Source organism: Rhinolophus sinicus, chromosome 11 (assembly GCF_057876585.1).
Source record: "Rhinolophus sinicus isolate RSI-liver-muscle chromosome 11, RSI-T2T, whole genome shotgun sequence".
In the NCBI taxonomy this organism is placed as follows: domain Eukaryota; kingdom Metazoa; phylum Chordata; class Mammalia; order Chiroptera; family Rhinolophidae; genus Rhinolophus; species Rhinolophus sinicus.
In genome coordinates, this window is record NC_142511.1 from 17698590 (window position 1) to 17716563 (window position 17974).

At 38.3% G+C, this 17974-nt stretch overlaps 1 protein-coding gene across 5 annotated transcripts in view; it reads left to right on the top strand.

Annotated features, from left to right (window-relative positions):
- LPGAT1 (lysophosphatidylglycerol acyltransferase 1) overlaps positions 1–17974 on the top strand; it is a 99831-nt gene that overhangs the window by 44350 nt on the left and 37507 nt on the right. For all 5 annotated transcript variants that reach the window (XM_074322430.2, XM_074322427.2, XM_074322426.2 and 2 more), the window contains 2 exons: positions 15397–15515; positions 17791–17886. In XM_074322430.2, coding sequence (XP_074178531.1) covers positions 15397–15515; positions 17791–17886 — 215 coding nt within the window. The remainder of the gene's footprint in view (positions 1–15396; positions 15516–17790; positions 17887–17974) is intronic.

A 17974-nucleotide genomic window follows, 5' to 3' on the forward strand; every position in this document is an offset into this window, starting at 1 on the left:
GCGTAGTTTTTATTTTGATGGATGGTTTTGGGAATAGTTAAGTTTACTATGAACTGTGTGTCCAGAATGGATCTGCAAAATGTTTTCTGAAAAATGGAGCTCAATATGCACATTTTCCCCTAATGTGATGGTTCCATTTTAAAAAGTTAATTGAGTGAGGTCCTTGCAGAGAAGAAAATTAACTGGAAGCTAAATTTTGTAGAAAAAAGTATAGATTACATGGATAAGGAACAAGGGTGTCATTTTGAATGAGAATTGCAGGCTATTTTTTATGGGTGGGATAGAATTGGTTTTTGTATGAGAGAGACTGAAGTAGGCATTTTAAAACTGAAATTGTCTTTTAAAGCCATTTTAAACCTGAGATACTTGTGTATGGCTGTTGTATTTTTAGCAAAGAATAGATATTGGTAAATAAGTACGATATTAGAGAAAGCATGATGTACTAAAAAACAAAAAACAAATGACTTCTGAATTAGTATGAGTTTGGGTCCTGCCACCACCACTAGTAGTTGTGCGACTTTGAGCTTGTTACTTAACGTCTTTGAACCTCAGTTTCATCATCTATAAAAATGGAGGTTTTGATATTTATTTCTTGTGAAGCTTAAATGTAAAGTGAATAGCATGGTGTTTGGTATTCTATAAATAAGTACTATTATTATATTAATGCCTAGGAAAACAACCAAGATGACCTTTTGGGGAAAGATATGTCTAAATGAATAAAAGCTAACTTATGAATAGCTTTAGAAACATTTGAGGATACTCAAGCTTAGCTAATAGTACAGCTCAATTCAGTTTTTGTTTTAATCAATAAATAATAATTTATGGTTATTTAAGCCATAGTGTAACTAAAATACTAACTAAATATAAATTTTATATTTATAAAATATGAAATGCTTTGAAGCAATTTATGTTTAACTGTCTTCTGATTGATTCAGTCGTCTATCCTAATAAGAAATATTTGAGTGTCTGCTGTGTCAGGCCCTGTGCTGGTGGTGGGAGAACAGTGGCAAATAAAACAGCACAGCTCCTCTTCTTCTGCAGTTGACTATTTTGTGTGGGGAGACAACAGGACTCACGTGAGAACCACGCAATCACAACTGTGAGAAGGGCTGCAAAGAACAAGCATAGAGGCTGTGAGAGTAAGGAACAGGGGCTTCCTCTGGAGGTGAGTGGTGTCAGGGAAGAATGGCCTCCTTGAGAAAGTGGTATTGAGACTGAGACCTGAGGAATAAGTAGGAGGTGGCCCGGTGGTGCTGGGGGAGCTGTGGCATGTACAGGGGATGAAAAGTGTTTGTCATGTTTGAGGAACAAAGGGAAGGCCAGATTGGCTGCAATAGGGAGTGAATGACAGGAGAGGAGTAGGGGTGGTCGTGGTGGGGAGTTGATGAGGCCAAATCCTTGGAGGCCTCGTAGTGCCTATTAGGATTTTGAAATTTATCCAGAGAGGAAACTATTCTAGGATTTTAAGTAAGGGGATGGTGAAATCAGATTCATATTTGTAATTCTATACTCTACTAGCTGTGTGGAAATGGATCAGAGAGAACGGAGAGTGTGCAGGGGATACCCTCTGGCAGACCCTCACCTTATCCAGCTGAGTAATAGTTGCTTGGTCTCGGGGTGATGGCAGTGGAGATGGAAAGAAGTGAACTAATTGGAGAGTTTTTATAGGAGGAAAATTGTCAGGACTTGCCGAGAGATTGGACGTAGAGGATGCAATAGAAGGGCAGGTGACAGAGATGAGCATAACATTTCTGGTATGAGCTGCTGGGTGTTTAGGGAAGCTCAGAGAAGGAGCAACATTGAGAAGAAAGATAAAAATTTAGCATAGGATAGGTGAGAAGTATCCAAGTGGAGCTCTGAAGTAAATATATGCTCATGGACAGGCCATCTGGAACTCAGAAGAGCGGTAAATTACCAATGGTGTTTAAAGCCATTGGAGATGGATGAAATCAGCTAGCGAGATGTTAAGTACTGAGTGATCAGAGGCCCGGGACAAACTCCGAGAATGCCAACAGTTAGAAGTTGTGGAGAGAAGGATGCCAACGAGTGTGGTGTCAGAAGTCACAGTGTGTAAGGCAGGGGCCTGAGGAATGCTGCTCAGAGTTTATATGTTAGATGCGAACTGATTTATTCTTTCATTGCATTTGGCAAGAGCAGCTTCATCGAGGTGGTAGCAGTGGAAACTAGATCGAAGTGGGTTGGAGATAATGATAACTGGGAGGAGATAAAATGCAAACATGGATGTATGACTTTCCAGAAGTTTTGTTACCAGCGAGTAGGCCCTTCTCGGTGCAGTGTCCAGGTTTTTGGCATCTTGAGCAAAGAATTGAATGAGATGCTGAGGTAAAGTAGTGAACAAGCAGTTTATTAGAAGAGATAATATACTCCAAAGAAATAGGAGCGGACCTGAGCAGCAGACAATGGCTCAAGGGCCCACGGTGGCATTATTAGGAGAAAAAGTACACTCCAAAGAGTTTGGAGCGGGAGCAAAAGAAGAGGCTCAAAAGGCTCAAAGGCCCAGACTGGCGAGGACTTGGAGTTTTTAATCCTTTTCTCTCTAAAATGGGCTGTACCTTTCCAGGTATGGGACGACTGGATTGACACCTGTGATTGACAAGAGGCTATTACCTCATCTTTTTAGACTGAACATGTTCCTTCCCAGAATTCAGTCTGTTATATTAATGAACTTCCAGGCGTATGCATGATATTATAATGATGGTATGATAAGGCCCAGCTGAAATGAAGGTCATTGTGGCCTTTACTGCGCAGGTGTGAGTGACTGGTCTAATCCAGTCTGGTATTTTGTACCCATTTGTTTCCTCATAGGGGTAGATAGAGGGGAGAGCTTCTTGGCGGTCGCATTCTGTGAATTATGCAGGAATGCAGAGAGACCCGATGCCTAGCTCTAACTGCCTGCCTTGTTTTCCCCTTGAGAGATGTGATCCCCATAAAATGTCTCTGGGAAGTTGAGGGACAGGAGGTCTGCTCTTCTGTATCTGCTTCCTGCTGGGCAGGGGTGTAGAGCTGTCCCTACCTATTGGGGGATTCATGGAACTCTCGCCCTATCTGATCTTAGATGAGAGGAAAGGGTTCAAGATCCGCCTGGAAGACTGCATTGGCTTCTTTGGTTGCGACTAGCAATGTTGCTGGGGTGTCCTCTGTATCCCCAGGCCCCTAAATGAGGAAAAACAGACTTTAATTAATAAATCTGCTGGCTCTATAGAGCCTGTGGCCATTCAACCAGTCATTCAGGTGGCGTCAATTGTCCAGGAGCTGGGCCCAGAATGGGATGGAAAGAATTTTGGGTTCAATGATTACAATCCACAAGTATAATGGCCTGGGGGAATGTTAAAACTTATTTAGTCTCTGGGATGGAATTATCCAAGAATTAGGTCCCGAAATGGCGAATGGCTTCGGGGAGGTTGGGAAGTATTCAGGCTGGAGCAATCTTTAGTCTAGGATTGAGAAACTGATTAGAAGAATAATCAAAGCCCGGGGCTAAGGAGCTAAGAAACTAGGGAAAAGGAAACTTAAAATTTCTATAGTGAGGGGGCTCTCCCATATCAGTTTGGCTCTGAAAGAGTAGAGGGTTATAGTTGCAGGAGAGAAATCGGGTCAAGAGCGGGATTTTTCATTTTTTTATTTTTAAGGTGGAAAAGTAGATTTTGACCCACTTAGAGTTGTACCTGATGAAACCGGGGTCACGTACTTACATGGTTAATGTATTTAAATAGGAAAACTATTCTTAGAGAAGATTGAATGATAGAACATTTATCAGGGCATGATACATGGAAGGCACTTCATGTTGGCTCTCGTAGCGAGGCAGGCAGTGGGGCAGCGCCTCCAATTTTTGGTTCTGTTCTGAGCTCTTATTTAGTAAGACTGCTCCCCCTCAGTCCCTCTGCATTTTCTCACTGCTATTCTTCTTCTCTCTAAGATCTCTTCTTCCATTTCTTTGAAAATCTCTGCCTACTTAGCTGACCCACTGGCATCCTTCCCCACTCCTTCAGTTTCCGTTCTTTCCTTGCTGAACCTCTTTGGCATTTGCTCTTTACCATGTTCCTAACATTTGGGCTGAGATTTCCAGTAGTGCTTCAGAGTTCTCTCAGGGGTCAAGAATCTATACACATATTGTTAGGAACCATCTGTAGATGAATAAATAATGTCTTGTAGATATGTGTTAATATTTTTCAATATATGTAGCTGCTGTTTTGATGACTAAGAAATCCCTTAAAAGCATTATAGACTTTATAGTTGCTTTTTGTTATGGCTATTTTCATTCAACGCTAAAAGAACCACTATCATAGATACCTATCACATATTCGGACATTAAAAAGGCTCTTCCTACTTGAAATGGTTAGGACTTGGTGCTTTACTACTGCATAACACCTTCAGAATTTCACTATTTTTCCCTTTTGTTCACCTTTGCTGTTCCTGTCTCTTTAACTAACTTGTCAGTTGCTTAAGGGCAGGAGTTGTGGTTTCCGTTTATACCTTTCTGCTGTGCTTGGCAGGCTACTGCCCTTGGGCCAAATCCAGCCCACTGCCTGTTTGTTCTGTAAATCCTCTCCAGCTCGGGGGGGTTCTTACAGATCACCATTTTCCATCGACCTGGTGATGGGAAACACTAACTTTGAATCCCAATTAAGTGAAATGTCACCTCTCCCAGGAAAGAATTCCATTCATCTCCTTAGTAGATGTTCATTGCAAAAAGTTGTACACTGGTTCTCCCTTCTCCATGGTTTTGCTTCCGTGGTTTCAGGTACTCGCTGTCAACCGCAATCTGAAAATATTAAATGGAAAATTCCAGAAATAACTAGTTCATAAGTTTTCAGTTGCACACTATTCTAGGTAATGTGATGAAATCTTGCACCTTCCCGCTCTATCCCTTTTGGGTGTACGTCATCCCTTTGTCCAGCGCGTCCAAACTGTAAATGCCACCTGCCAGTTGGTCACTGAGCCATCTCAGTTTCGGATTCACCGTTGTCCTGTCATACTGTTTGTTTTCAGATCATCCTGATTTTACTTAATAAATGGCCCCAAAGATATTCACATAGCTTTTATTGCAGTATATTGTTATAATTTTCTATTTTATTATTAGTTATTGTTAATCTCTTACTGTGCCTAATTTATAAATTAAGCTTTATCATACTTATGTATGTATAGGAAGAAACATAGTCTATAGAGAGAGTTTGGATCTTGGAATGTATCCCCCATGGATGAGGGGGAAACTACTGTATTCAACTATTTTTATATTTTGAATTTTGTCAATAAAAAATTTGTGGAAATTTGTTGGAAAACAAATTTTATGTAAATAGTTATAGTATGTAAATGTCTTCAAGTTTGCCTTTTGGCATGCATGGCCTAAAATTTTTACTATTTGACCCTTTATAGAAAAAGTTTACTGACCCCTGCCTTATAGTAGTCGTTCTCAAATTTGTCTGCGCATCTGAATTATCAGAGGAGCTTTAAATATATATATATGAATTCTTCTACCCTGGCGATTCATCCAGATGGAGCCTGGGAACTTATATTTTTAACAAGCTATTTAGGTGATTGGGAATCACTGTCCTTTAATGCATTCATAGGGTTGAACTCCAAGAGATAAGGCAGTGAATTTTGGATTAGATGTCAGAAGACAGCTTATTATTTTCATATTTTAACATTTACTAACTGTGGGACCTTATCCAAGTAACGACTTGTTCTGCAGGTTTTTTAAACAATTTCTAGTTCCTTTGCTTATAGACAGTTTTGCTTTATGTTCTACAATGGTAGTTCTTTACCTTTCGGGGTTCATAAGGACAGGACCTCTTTTGAGAATCTGATGAAAGTTACGGGCCTTCCCCTCAGGAAAGTGTACTTGTGTAATTTCCTATGGTGGCTGTAACAAATTACTACAGAAGTACTTAAAACAACAGAAACGTGTTCTCTCACATTTCTGGAGGCTAGAAGTTCAAGTCAAGGTGTCAGCAGGGCTGTGGTCCCAGGAGGCTTTAGAGGGAGCTTCCTGCCTCTGCCAGCTTCTGGTAGCCATTGGCGTTCCTGGGTTTGTGCCTGTGTCACTCCATCTGCCCCCAGGTTCACATCGTCCCCTGCTCTACGCTTATTCTCTGTGTCTCTCATAAGGACATTTGGCATTGACTTAGGGCCCTAGTGGATCATTCAGAATAAGCTCCTCCTCTCAGGATCCTTAATTTAATCACATCTTTTTCCATATGAAGTAACATTCACAGGTTCCAGGGATTTGACACGGATATCACATTTGGGGGCTTACCACGGACCTTTGCACATGCTGACAGTTTTACAAAGTTTCAAGGGGTTCACAGCTCTTTGAAGTTCCTATATGGACCCCATGACCTCTAGGTTTGATCTCCATGCTCAGTGAGAAGACGGTTTCACCTACAGTGCATTCTAATTATGGAGTATCTTTATTCTCACCTCTTGTCTCATGTTCTTACGTTCATCATCCTATTAATATTATACCATCCTTGAAACCATGTTCTTATGACCTTAAATACTTTTAATTTATAGTCTGCTTTCTGAATTAATTTCTCTGATTCCTTCAAGAACTATTTATTTTCTGATAAGACTTACTGTTAAAAGAAAATAAAAGCCTCTCCTAACCCTTTTTAGTTAATTCTGCAGCAAGTAGACTAACTTCTGTGCGAACCATAGACAACCAATAATGCCTCCAGTGAGAAGAGCAACTTACCTCAATTGAGTACGTGATGTGCCAGGCCTTTTAGCAAGTGCTTCCATGTGGCTTCTTACTCAATACTGAAAACAGTCCTCAGAGAAGGAATATCAACGCCATTGTACAAGTAAGAAAATGAAGACTTGTGAAAGTCAGGTCATTTGGGTGATAGAGCTTTGGTGGGTGACAGAGTTAGCACGGGACAGCTGGCCTTTGAATGAAAGTCTCCTGCTCTGAAGCCCACACTGTTTTCATTAGGCCCTAAAACATAGCACACTTTCCTTCTAGGTAATAGTTGGTAATCTAATCAGACAGGGGCTGTCTATGCTTTGGCTTCAGGGGTCAACAGACCAGGATTTCAGTCAGATTTGTGGTGCTTATTTACAGTATTACCTTGCACAATGTCTCCTCTGATCTTGAGCTTTCAGTAAGACGAATATCTCACTTCTGTGCCTTATAGTGCTGCGTTAGCAATGGAGAGAATATGAATGAAAGCTCTTCGAAGTAGGACAATTTACTGTGTAATACAATTTATTAGTTTCTCATTTGATTATATTCTTAGCACTTTTTTTTTTTTTTACTATCCTAGATTTGGAAGTTTGGGAATATGGTCAAGCCTCAAACCAGAGCCTATTTTAGCTGCAACTATGAATTTCTTTGCTTAAGACCCCTTGGGCATTTGGCTGAATGCTTTCTGCTCTTTCATTTTAAGGGACATCCCCAACTTTGTCTCGCTTGGCTTCACTTAATATCTACGTTCATGATAACTTTCTGAGCAGTTGTCTTTCCTAGGTCAGGTTTTAACTCCTCTCATTGCCCACATTGCCATGGGTTTGGTTGGTGGCCTGGGACTGTGATCTGGAGACTCATCCTCTTTTCTCTATTCTCCTCCCCCAGTTTCTTCACACCCTCATTCATCTGTAGATACCCAAAGCTGATATACCATCTCTCTAGTTTCACCTCACTAATTACTATTGCCTTCTATCTTTGCTCTTGACTTCTAGGCTATAAAGATACTAAAGGCATTCTTGTCTTTTAAAAACATACCCTCCCAGATAACAAACAGCAGTTCTCCCTCATCCCCACAGCCCAGCCCAGCCGTCCATCCCACGTACTGTCAGTTCCTTTTACCTCCTGGCTTCCTGTGGTTTATAAGGTAATATGCAGGATTCTGGTGCTCTAGTAGCTTGGCCCAAGCCTGCTTCTTCAGCCGTGTCCTTTGCTTCTCCTTTCCTTTATTCTTCCTGTCACAGTGCAGGATGTCCTTTCTATCGAGAGCCAGTCCCTTTGTTTGGATTCCATTCCTTCTTGCTTGCTCAGGAACCTTCCTCCGTTGTTAATCTCCTCCTTATATTGCTTTCATAAAAACTCGCACATTTCCAATTATTCTTAAAAAATCGGTGGGTCTGGTAACCTGGGTCCACGTTCCCAGATACCAGCAAGAGATTGGAGGTGATTAGTCGCTGCTCTTTGAGGTGGGGCACGCACTCTATTTTAACACGGTTCAGCTGCTCCCTACTGTCACGTAGGAAACCCACTTCCCTCACTTCTGTCACCTGCCTGGTAACACAAAAGGAATTTTGTACTTCCTGGCCTAAATTCTAGTATCCGGTTTTCTAAAGTACCTCTGTTATCTGGGCTTGTATTTAGAGTTTTAACCTTATTTCTCATTCTTTCCAGGACTGTCTGTTCCAGAAGGTCTCTATCCAGGCCACGTGCCCCCATGTCTTTGGTCTCCTAGCTCACAATGATTTCTTCTTTCCCTACCTCTGTGATACATATTTTCATGTGTAATGCATTATTCTCCAATTTGTCTTTAATCCTAACAAGTGAGCAAACTTGATGGCGGGAATCATATTACATCAATTGAAAAGTTTAGGTTTTCTATGGAAGAAAATGTACCTTTTAAAACACTGAAATCATAAGGCCCAGCGAGATGCTGACATAGTAATAGGCACGTTAGAGCTGAAAATGGCGAATAACCGCCGATGCACAGTTCAGTCTCAGGCTTACTCCAGGGCATATGTCTGCATACACTGCAAAGTGGTCACCCCCAAAGTCTGGTTACCATCCATTGCCATACGGGTGACCCCTTCACCCTCTGTTCTCTGTATCTACAAGTTAGCTTTTGTTTTATTTTGTGCATTTTTGTTTTTTGTTTTTAAATACCAGTTAATTACTGGTTATTACCGTTGCCTTTCCTGCTCTTAATTCATGCTTTGCACTCAGGGGTGATTTTGATTTTATTGGTATTTGGAATTGGAAACTATTTCTGAAGCTTGCTAGCAGGTGGCTAGAGTGGAAGCAAGAAGACTCGTTAGGAGGTCACTGGACGCGCAAGAAAGAGTTGTTGGCTGCCTGGACGAGAGTGGCAGTAATGAAGGAGAGACACGGGATGCAGGCTGAGCGTCGGAGGGCCAGTCCACGGGAGTTAAAAATGGAGTGAAAGTGGAGAACTAAGGAAAGGGAGCAATCAGAGGTAGTCTTAGGTTTTGTCTGGAGTTGACCGGGTGAATGACCGTGCCCTTTGTTGGATGGAGAAGACTAGGGTAAAGAGCTGGTTCTGTATTGAGCATGTTAAATTTAAGATGCCTGCATCCTGGGCCCAAAGACAGCGTTGACTTCTTTCTTCGCTACTCCGTGCTTCTTTAAACTTGGTTATTATTCAACTGTCATGCAAAAACCACTTGATTCTTTGGCCATACACTTGTGTACCCTTCCTTATTGCACTTGTCCACCAACCTTTTTTGTTCAGGACTTTGGGACTTGGCTTGTCCACCCCATTTCTTGGCAGAATCATGGGCAACTTCAAGGGCTGTGTGAGCAACTCATCCAAGTTCATGCCTGCCAAGTTCTCCGACCTGCAGCGTGCCAGCAGTGACAGCATGATACGGGGCTTTTGAATCCCAGTTCCCCTACTTCCTAACTACAATGTAACTTGGAAAATACTGCTTACCCTTTTGTGTCTCATTTCCTCAATTGTAAATTGGGGGTAATGGTAGCTGCACATTTGGGATTTTGTGAAGATTAAATAAGAAAATAATGTAAATTATTTTCTGTTATTAATTACAAATACCTGGCACATAGTAAGCAGTCTATAAATGTTATCTATTAAGATTATTAGTATTTAATTATGTATCTATTTAATAATATATGCTGTTATTATTTTTTCAGTTAAGCAACCCCTTCAAAAGCTATACCTTAAGCCTTGCCTCCTCAATTTTTTTTTTTAAAATTTTATTTTATTAAATTTATTGGGGTGACAATTGTTAGTAAAATTACATAGATTTCAGGTGTACAATTCTGTATTACATCATCTATAAATCCCATTGTGTGTTCATCACCCAGAGTCAGTTCTCCTTCCATCACCATATATTTGATCCCCCTTACCCTCATCTCCCACCCCCCAACCCCCTTACCCTCTGGCAACCACTAAACTATTGTCTGTGTCTATGAGTTTCTGTTTCTCATTTGTTTGTCTTGTTCTTTGGTTGTTTTTTGGTTTATATACCACATATCAGTGAAATCACATGGTTCTCTGCTTTTTCTGTCTGACTTGTTTCGCTCAGCATTAGTCTCTCAAGATCCATCCATGTTGTCACAAATGTTCCTATATCATCTTTTCTTACTGCCGAATAGTATTCCATTGTGTATATATACCACAACTTCTTTATCCATTCATCTATTGAAGGACATTTTGGTTGTTTCCATGTCTTGGCCACCGTAAACAAAGCTGCAATGAACATTGGAGCACACGTGTCTTTATGTATAAATGTTTTCAGATTTTTTGGGTAGATACCCAGGAGAGGGATTGCTGGGTCATATGGCAATTCTATTCCTAATTTTTTGAGGAACCTCCACACTGCCTTCCATAACGGCTGCACCAGTCTGCATTCCCACCAACAGTGTATGAGGGTTCCTTTTTCTCCACAGCCTCTCCAACATTTGTTACTATTTGTCTTGTTGATGATCGCCATTCTGACTGGGGTGAGGTGATATTTGCCTCCTCAATTTTAACCTTTAAATTTTAAGTGCCAAAAAAGGGGTAATGACCACAATTTCCTATGATGTTCAATATACTTGCTTAAAAAAAATAAAACTCATCAGTTCTTCAATTCCAGTGGTTCTTATTTACAAGTATACATCAGATTTACCCAGGGGCTTGTTTTTCAAAATTTCTGGGCCCTTCTTCTGGGAGTTTGAATGAGATGGGTAAGGGTGGAGATGAGGGATAGCATCAAATAGCTCTATTACAATAGTCCTCCCTCCGTCTTCTCTCAGTTAACCCCCTTACTTGGTTCCTTTCCTCACCAGTTTCCCCTCCATTAATTAGTACCTTAAGCTACTTTCTCATGGCAGCCTTAATTAATGTTTCCATTCTCTTTTTATCTTGCCCCTTCGGCTTTGCTAACACCTAACTTTGGATAAATCCATCCAGTCTGCCTCCAATGTGGGCTACTGAAAGCCACAGTTCTTAAGCTATGTGAGATTGTTTCATGTGCTTTTTTGCTCTTTAATCTTAACTATTCACATTAGAACACCTAACCTTACATGACACAGTAGGCATATGACTCTTCTGGTTAATAGTGATTTCAAAAGTGACTTCAGTTCTCACATAATCCAATTACCCAGGATCTCTGTGATTCTATCAGTTCTCTCATTCATTTTCACAATATGTTTGGAGTAGTATTAATGATATTATTAAAGTTTCATAAATGAGAAAACCGAGGCACAATGATAAAATAGTTCATGGCACATGCTGGCAGGCATAATTTTTTTTTGAACTTTGAATCATAGATTATGATAATCATGTATTAAGCAACCTTTCTTGTCCATATTAATTGTTCTGTGGGTCAGTATATGGCTTTAACATCACTGCTTTTAAGGAAGTTATGATGGGTTATTGTTGTTTTTATTTTCTTTTTGAGATGTAAACTATCCTGATCATCAGTTTTAGTCTGTGTCTTTTGGAGGAGGTTTATTGATATGTTAGAGAGAGAGAGAGAGAGAGAGAGAGAGAGAGAGAGAGAGAGAGAGAGAGAGAGATTGGGAAGTAGATGATAATCTTTGGCTTTGGTTTTTAACAAGAATTTGAAAAATTCAATCACAACTAGAGAAGTTTTCTTCCAGTTTTTATTCAGTTCTCCTTCATTCTGTTTGGAAATAGTGGACCTGACCCAATTATTTTTTGAGAATTCATAGAACAGTGTGTGAAAATATTTTAGTTCTAATCAAGTTCATTGTAATAACTGGCAGGCATCTATAGCGTCTGTTCTTTAACATGTGAATAATTCTTTGCTTAAGATATTGACTCCATTATTATACTTACCGGTTTTGGGATAACTATGGTCGGAAAAATATAGCTGCTTCACATATAAAATAAATGCTTTTTCTCTACAAGCATTTTTTATCTTGATTTTGTTAGTCATGTAACTTTCTAACAGTGATATTTGAAGTATATAATGGTATGGTAAAAGTACGGTAAAAGAAGAATACCATAGATGTTGGAAATTAAATTTATTGTTGAATAAAATTTAGATTATTACAAAATTCAATGTAACGTGATTGCTATATCAGGGTAATTTCTTAATAAAAAGCTGATCTGGCTACCTTAACTTGTTTGATTTAGTATGCCATGTGAGTCTTAGTAAATTGACATTTAGTTTGAAAATAAAATTTGGCTAAGTTATAGCGGAGAGATAAACTATGTATTGGATTAACTCTTACTGATTATACCGTGAAAGTCTTATAGAAATTAACATTGAGAACCATTTATAGTACATAATATTAGATGTCTATTAAAATGTTCTAGATGGTTAAAGTACAGTACTGTCATTCTTTTCCTATATTTGGTAAGAAAAAAAACTATAATTTGTGGAGGAGTAAAATGGAAAAGAAAGAAAGAACGAGCAGAGTTGAGTGGGTGGGGCATATCAGTTTCAGAGAGCTGCTATAACAAAGTACCACAAACTGGGCAGCTTAAAACAACAGAAATGTATTATCTCACAGTTTTGGAGTTGAGAAGTCTGAAATCAGGGTGTTGGCAGGGCCATGATTTTTCTGAATGTTCTAGAGGAGGATCCTTCCTTGTCTATTGCTCGCTTCGGGTGGTTGTCCGCAATCCTTGGCTTGTAGACACATCTCTGCAATCTCTGCCTCCATCATCACGTGGCATTCTCTCTGTGTGTCTCTGTGTCCAGATTTCCCTCTTCTTCTAAGGACATCAGTCACATTGGATTTAGGTTTAGGGCCCACCCTAATCCAATATGACTTCCTCTTAGCTTGATTACATTTGCAAAGACTGTTCCGAATCAGGTCACATTCACAGATGCTGGATGGATGTAAATTTTGGGGGGACACTATTCAGTCCAGTAATACAGGGGGGCTCTAAATTCAATTTGTATTTTGAGATTTAAACCAATACACTTACTAAAGCAAACAGGTAGATACATTTTATGTAAGAAACTTATTTTTACTTATAGCTATATTCATATATACGCTTTGCCTAGGTATCTACTGTTTTCCATTCATGTAGCTCAGATTGCACTGAAGGAATATTTGGTTATGAAACAGCTGTTTATGTAGTTGTGGAACCAGGAGACTTTCCACATGACCTCTTAATAGCCCAATGTTTATAGAACCAAACTAGACTTTTCTCGAGCAGAGCATTTTAACTGCTATTAGAATAATACTTTTGTTCTTACTTATTTTATATCCACAATACCTAACAGTGCCTGATGCTGATTTATTTAGTGAAGGATGAATTAATAAAAGAGTGGTGTATGTGTGTGTCTCTCCATTGAGAGGTTGTCAATAGAGACATGATATGGGGAGTTTTCATTTCGTGAATGTATTTTCTTCAGTCTTTTTTAAATACCCAACTGGTGGCACCCTTCACACACTGTTCTACACTTTGTTTTTATTACTTACAGTATATCATTCCATATTACTGTACAGATGCTATGATTACGTGATATTCCATTGCATAGATATAATTTATTTAACTAGCCTTTCCTTTTTGTTTTTAATTTTGATAAATACACGTAACATTACACTTACTGTCATAACCATTTTTATATGTGCAGTTCAGTATTGTTAAGTATATTCACATTATTATGTAACCAATCTCCAGAACTTTTTCATCTTGCAAAACCATGACTCTGTACTAGTTAAACAACTTCCCATTTTCCCCTCCTGGCAACCACCTTTATTTCTATGAATTTGAGCTAGCCTCCCTTTTTAGTTTTCATCTTTGCTCTTACAAACAATGCTGCAATAAATAGCCTTGCATATGTGTCATTTTGTGCATGAGTAAGTATGTCTGTAAGGTGAATTCTTAGAAGGGGAATTGCTGGGTGAGAAGATTTTCACATTTCTTACTTTTGATATATATTGCCAAATTGACTTCCAAAACTATTGTACCAATTTATACTCTTCCCAGCAATGCGCTATAGCAGCTGTTTAAATATACTTCAGTAAAGTTAGCTTGTCAGCCAGACTGAATTGGGAACTTGGGAAAGGAAAGGGCACTGTGAAGGGAATTTGGTGCTGTTGCATTTTTCAAGAAGGTGGGATCGCCCAGTGTTCTACCTGTATTCTCCCTCGGTTTCTTAAGGATTATCCACCATGTGGCACTCCAGTATATTGGGTTGACGTGAAGGGTGATTGGGGATGAAGGGAGGCTGGGAGAGCTGAAGCAGGTGGGCTCCAAGTCTCCCGGTCCCTATTTCATCCAGAACTATTACGTACAAGCCCCTCAACTTCTTTCCCTATAGCAGTGAGTGAGATGAGTGAATGTTAATGTATAATCAGCCTCTGTGATTCATGTCAGACATCTGAGGAACCCTAGAAGCTTCTTTGTAGAATCCTGATGTTTGAAACTGATGCTCAATTTTATTTTTTTCTGTGAAGTAAATTTACTATAAAATGAGGCATAACCTCGTGGAAATACCGCTATTTTCCCTAGAGTGTATATACATATAGGTTTTGATGCAATGTTCATCTGGAGATTTTAAATAAATGTAATACCTTTATTAGTTTTCTTATTTTAAAATGAAAATACTTAATATATTTTTGTAATGTTGCGTATCTTATTGTAAAGTAGAATTTGAAGGGCTCTGGGAACCACCTCCCAATGACGATTGGGATTAATAGTTTGGAATTCATTCCCCCAGACTTTCTTCAGTGTATTAAATAACATAAATTTTATTTCTTCCTTAAAAAGATGGAGTCATGCTATATATACTGTTTTATTATTTGCTTTTTTTACTTGATAAAGTCCTTTTTGGGTTAGTGTATAGAGATACCCTCAGTTCTTTAAATGGATTTATATCATAATCCTTTTATGATAATTCTGTTATATCATAATTTTCTTATCCATTGCCCTGTTGGTGAACCCTTAAGTTACATTAAACATCCTCTAAGCATTTATCTTTGCCTATTTGAACTAATCTTTCTGTCAGATAAATTTGAACAAGTAGAACTTCTAGATCAAATAAATGACCATTTTATATTTTAATGGATATTTTTGGACTCTGCATAATGTTGTATCGATGTCCTGATTTTTATAAGAAATAAAATTCGTTTTAAACTTTCAGAAGTTTTAATTAGATGATGTGTCATCGTTGATGTATACCAGTTTTTCTAATATAAGTTTTCTAGTAATATCTTTCTTTAAAATGACGGCTCGTTTATTCTTACAGTGATGGAATGGGGGGACGATGTTAAAGCAATTTCAAACGATGAAGCCGTGATGTTGGTCAATCATCAGGCGACGGGAGATGTGTGTACGCTGATGATGTGCCTCCAGGACAAAGGACTGGTAAGCCATGCTGCAGAAGCAGAAGACCGTAGAAAGGGGACGGGAACAATCAATTCAAGTAACTTACTATGATTTGGAACATAGACTTTAATATGTATACTTTTCCTGAAAATTTAGAAAATTTTAAAAAGAAAGATGTGCATAATTCTAAGTCACTCCAGGAGGGGAATTTAGAGACTTAAAAAAAATAACTATGATAATGTGAATTATATCTGTATAAAGCTGTTTAAAAAAAAAAAAGAGAGCATTTTCTGAATCTGTTGGGAGCTTACTTCTGGGCATGTCCTCAGTTTGGCTCAAGTAAACTCTTAATAAAATTGTATATAAGTTTGGGTAAAAATGAATGAATGAATGAATACATAAATAACTGGAATGAAAGCAAAGCTAATATGGTTTGAATTGGGGGCTGTCTATCTTGAAGTAAAGTGGTGGATTGCCAGGTTGAGAAATACAGACACAAAAAATAGTGTTGCTTAATTTAGAAGAGTAACATTTGTCAGTGAATTCAAGGATCTCGGGGATCTTTAGCCAAAGGAAAATAAGGTAAATATTGTTTTGGATTTTATTTACAAAGCATATTGAGAGGAAAGATATTAGGCTCATTTTATTCAGTGTTGCTAAGGCTGTGTCTGACCTGTTGATTTACGTCACTTATATTGATAAATAAAATATACCTATAAACTGGGTGGGTTTCAAATAAATTATCTTATTTTAAAGGAATCATTACTTTGGAAGTTAAGGGGTTCTATTCATAGAAAACTAAATAAATAGAGAGTATATAAAATGAATGGAGCTAATATTATTTGCCTTAATAGTAAAGAAGCAAATCAGTCGATGTTTGTTGAGTGCTTCCTATTCATGGTCAGCGGCTGTAAGTGTAGAACAACATCCTATAGGACACTGTCCTACTCTTAAAGGAGCTACAGTCCAGTGGTCGGTGCAGGGAGGGTATAGCAAACAATGCTTAATTGCAAAATGGGAACTATTCGGTGGCAGATGAGCTCCCCATCTACTTGATCGATATAGAAAACTTTGTGGCGGGAAGAAGACATAAACTTGTCCTTGAAGAAGTGAATTTAGTTAAGGCAGAGTGATGAAACAAGGGCCTTCTTCCTTCATGAGACAATCTTAGCCAGGACACCAAGGCAGGAATAAGCCTGGTGTGTTTAGGTCCTAGAGATTGTGTAGGTCAGGGGTCAGAAAATGAGGTGCGAGTCACGGAAGATGTTTGATTATTTTGGAATCTGTTTTTCATGTTTATCTGAAACGCAGAGGCATAATCATGCTGAAATGTGGCATATATTGTCCTTTCTTATATTCAGTCTTGAATTGTTAAAAGACTATCACTGTGTAGATATGTTTGTACTTAATAGTAATGTTAATTGCCTGTCCTCAATTCATGATGTTAAAATTTTGTAAAAACTAGTTTATTTGGCTTTGTATGAAGAGAATCCCCAATTAACAAACACTTTTACTGATATGATAGTTACACTTATAGTGATTATTCTGAGGTCCTACAGTGTCCTTAATTGGTTTTTGAATCTCAAAGAATGATTAAAATGGTCAGAATAAATATGCCTGACATTATTACTCTAACTCCAGTTTGGCATTACATGATAACTGTATTAACCAGAGTCTTAGTTAATCTAAAAATTGCTAATCATGTGGACAAAAGAAAGTTTGGTTTGTTTGTTAGCTTTTGTAAAAAGATTTCAGTTAGTTTGTCTACATTTTATTTTTCTGTCCAGAATAATTTTTTGTTTTGTTTTCAGATTAGTTATACTAAACATTTTTTATGATCTGATATTGCCGAACAATTTGAAATCTTTTTTTTTTTTTAATTGGGGAACAGTGTGTTTTTCCAGGACCCATCAGCTCCAAGTCAAGTCGTTGTCCTTCAGTCTAGTTGTGGAGGGCACAGCTCACTGGCCCATGTGGGAATCAAAACGGCAACCCTGTTGTTAAGAGCTCGTGCTCTAACCAACTGAGCCATCCGGCGGCCCCCAATTTGAAATCTTGAAGAAATTTTTATCATTTTTCATAAAGAAGTAATTGAGAGATACAAAGCTGGAAGTATAGTTTTTACCTCTTGCCTAATAAGTTAAGGCAGTATTAATTTATATTTATAAGTATGAACATTTACTTGATTTATTGTGTACTCCATGAAGTACTACGACATTCCAAGAAAGTGCTCTCAAAATGTAAGAGTTGGCTAGACTATAGTCAGGTTTCTTTTATCCAACATTTAATTATTTCTTGTTTTTAAATATTTTAGGTTGTTGCTCAAATGATGTGGTTGATGGATCATATTTTTAAGTACACAAACTTTGGAATTGTTTCTCTAATTCATGGAGATTTCTTTATAAGACAGGTAAGTAATGAGCATATTTCTTCACAGTGACAGCCTGATCATACTTATTCTTTATTGTAAAAAGAGGTGTAACAAAACCAATTATAAT